General features: G+C 33.3%; 1 protein-coding gene across 1 annotated transcript; it reads right to left on the bottom strand.

The window, feature by feature from the left end:
* Window positions 1-771: 771 nt before the first annotated feature.
* On the bottom strand, window positions 772-3,342 carry LOC113862171 (disease resistance protein RGA2-like). Its single transcript, XM_027495295.1, has one exon. The coding sequence runs from the start codon at window positions 3,340-3,342 to the stop codon at window positions 772-774; it is 2,571 nt and encodes an 856-aa protein (XP_027351096.1).
* Between the last annotated feature and the right edge of the window lie 221 nt (window positions 3,343-3,563).

Here is a 3,563-nt window from a genome sequence, read left to right as displayed (position 1 = left end):
TTGCACTAGTTTATATTTAATAACTTTCAATTCACAGTTTTTATTATATGATATTATTGTGATTATCGACCTTCTCTGGATGGCAAAGCCAATGGAGATGCCGAGTGGTGCCTTAACCTAATTTGATTTTAAGTATTTCTTTTCACTCTATTTTATCACATATTTCTTTTACTTATAAAAAAACATACATTAGTTATATATTAAAATTGTTATTTCTATTAATTTTTGAAAAATTTATAAGTTATATTCTTTTTATTAGATATTTAATAAAAGGTAATTAGTGACAAACTTTTTAAATATAAGCACATTCATTCTCATTTAAATCTTATAACATGAGTCAATTATAAGTTTAAATATAAAGACTTAATCAATACATAATTAAGAAAGTACTTTTTGCACACACACTTATATTTACATATGAAAGAAAACAAAGAAGGTTACAAGCTAAAAGTGGACTTCCACCAGATTCTTCTTCTGTTGTTGTTCATTCCTCGTCTCCATCCATCTTACATGGTATAAAAAATTCAATAATTCTTACTTATTAGAAACTAAGTAACAATAAAAAAAAAATATAAAAAGACTTTTAGCAATTATGCAAACACAATGCATATTGAATGCTATCAACTAAGATGTTTTAAATACTAAATAAGTTACAAAAATATGATTATTTCATTTTATCAAAATAGAAAAACATAATATTATATTATGTTTTTCTATATATATATATCTATGTGCGCGCACGGAAAGATATAAAATGGATGAAGAAAATGATCAGAAACTTACATAAACATTTGGGACATGAGATATTTTGCTCCATTCTGGGCCTACATCCCTTTTGTACCTTTCACTCAGATTTGGGCAACGAATTATTCTTAACTTTTGAAGGCTACGACAGTGATCCATATTCTCAGGCAGTGACAACAACTCTTCACATTCTTCAATGTAAAGCATGCGAAGTGATGTTGCATTCGGAAGCCATTCTGGCAATGCTGTTAAACTTGTTTCAGAAATACAAATTTGTTGTAAAGTCTTGGCAGATCTTTGAAGCCAGTTGGGTAAGTTGATCAACATGGGCGATAGTTCAATAAATAATATTTGAAGATTCATATCCTTGACAATTTCATTTTGCTTTCCTCCTCCTTCATTTTCAACTTCGTCTTCAAAACGAACTAGCTTTTCACACTCCATAATTACCAGCTTCTTCAAAGAAACCAAATGTGATAAATCACACGGTATGGCTTCTAAGTTATCACAACGGGAAATTATTAAAATTTGAAGGGATCTAAAGAACCTTATATCTACAAAGCAGAGATTTGTGATTTGTGCAGTAATCATAAAAAATCGAAGGTTGATAAGGTTCCTCAAGTTTTTGGGTAACTCTTGAAGTGCGTCACAGTCTTCAAGAATTAAAGTCTGGAGATTATAGAGCTTGGAAATGGACTTGGGGAGTTTTTTCAACTCAGAGCAAAGACTCAGATTAAGATATCTCAAATGCTTCATCTTGTCGAAGCAATCAGGCAGGAACTGAAATTCCAAATCTTGCAAATCCAACACCCTTAAGTACTTAAATTCTTTAAAGATCCACTTTACAAATGGTTCTGTCGTGGTGATAGATCCTTGTGTATGCCAATTTCCAAATGATCGAACCTTGTTTTTCTTCAGGGATAGCGAAAGAAATTGGTCTGGGATGGTTGAAATTGATATATGTCGTACTTTTTCACTGACATATGTAGATGCACTACTCATCACTGTAGTCTCACCATGCATCGTCGACATAGCAAGATCATGGATCAGATCATGCATTATGTAACAATCAGAGCCAAAAACTTTCTCTACTTCGTAATCAAGAGGCGAGTCGAATTCATCTTCAAATTGAAAGAAGGACATTGAAATTAATTGCCTGAAATATAACTCTCCAAGACACACTGGATCTTCATTTTCATTCGTGGGTTGGAGAAGTCCGTGGGCCATCCAAATTGGAATCAATTCTATTGGACAATATTCATGACCTTTAGGGAAAAGAGCACAATAAGAAAAACATTGCTTCAGAGGAGATGGCAATTGAGAATAGCTTAGCCTTAATGCTGGTAATATTTCGTCATCTTTTTGATGATCGATTTCCCATATCTCACTCTCTCGGATTCTTTTCCACTCATTTTCATCTTCTTGTGACCTAAGAATGCACCCTAAAGTCACTATGGCTAGTGGCAACCCTTTGCACTTTGCAACAATTTCCTTCCCAATTTCTTGAAGCCTGGGGCATTGATTTGCTTCCCCCTCTTCTTGAAAGGCACACTTAAAAAATAACTTCAAACATTCCTCTTCTGGGAGTACTTGTAAGTTGATTTTAGTAACAGTCTTCACAATATCAGCAACTCTGTCACTACGGGTAGTCACTATGATTTTGCAATCATTTTTGTTCCTTTCACCAATTGTATCTAACAGGAGATCCCGTAGATCATGCCATCTTTTAGCATTTTCATTCCACATGTCATCAAGGACAAGTAAAAACTTCTTCTCATATAATTTCTCATGAAGAAGTGTCTTCAACCTTTCTAAGGTCGAGTCTTCACCGCCTCTACCTTTTGTATCATCTTCTTGTGTAACAATTTTTGATATTATTCTTTTAATATCAAAGTCTTGTGACACATGCACCCACAATTTTAAATCATAATGATCAGCTATTCTTGAATCGTTGAACACCAATTGGGCAAGTGTGGTCTTCCCACACCCTCCCATTGCAACAATTGGGATGACGGTAACATTTTTGCTTTGTGATTGTGATGGTTCACTCATCAATAAACTTATGATAAGTTCCTTTTCTTCATCTCTACCTGTTATTCGTGAAGGTAGAGAAGAATGGGTCTCCCTCCATGGTAACATTTTATTGGGAGCCATGTCATTTGTAGAATGTTGAATGAGACCGAGATTGTTCCTTTCACGTGCAATCTCATCAATCCTTTCTCTAATCTCCTTAATTTTGTGAGCTATTTTGACATGAAATACAAGTGAGTTTGATCCTGAGAAAAATTGACACACCTTTTGAGAAACACCTCCATGCATTTTCATCACTTTACTTTTATTTGCCTGATGCTCAATTTCATCCAATATGTCAACTGCATCATAGAGTGCATGTTTAAGTTCTTCCAACCATAGGGCTATGCTTTGGTCTTTGAATTGCTTGTTTTCAGCATCAGAAAGAAAGGCACTGAGGAGTTTCACAGACTTTTCAAGCCTCTCTACTTCACGTTTGAGACCACATACCCACACAGTCTTATGATAAGCTTTGGTTGTGAGATTTGCCAATAAAGCACTCGCCACACCAGATACAATTTCATTCATCTCTGCTTAAAAAGATAAAATGTAAAAACTTGAGATCTTATATAATTATAGAAAATCTTATGAATGTATTTTTATTCTTATAATTTTAATGTTTTATAATTTATTAAATACACCGTATATTAGATTAATATTATTGGTTATTATATATTTTTAAAATTATGTTCACACAAGTTTTCAAGAAGCATCGTTTTTAAAGAAGATTTTATGTTATAAATATATCA

Source organism: Abrus precatorius, unplaced genomic scaffold (assembly GCF_003935025.1).
Source record: "Abrus precatorius isolate BTA unplaced genomic scaffold, Abrus_2018 Scaffold3, whole genome shotgun sequence".
Taxonomy (NCBI): Eukaryota; Viridiplantae; Streptophyta; class Magnoliopsida; order Fabales; family Fabaceae; genus Abrus; species Abrus precatorius.
This window is presented reverse-complemented; position numbering and strand designations above follow the sequence as displayed.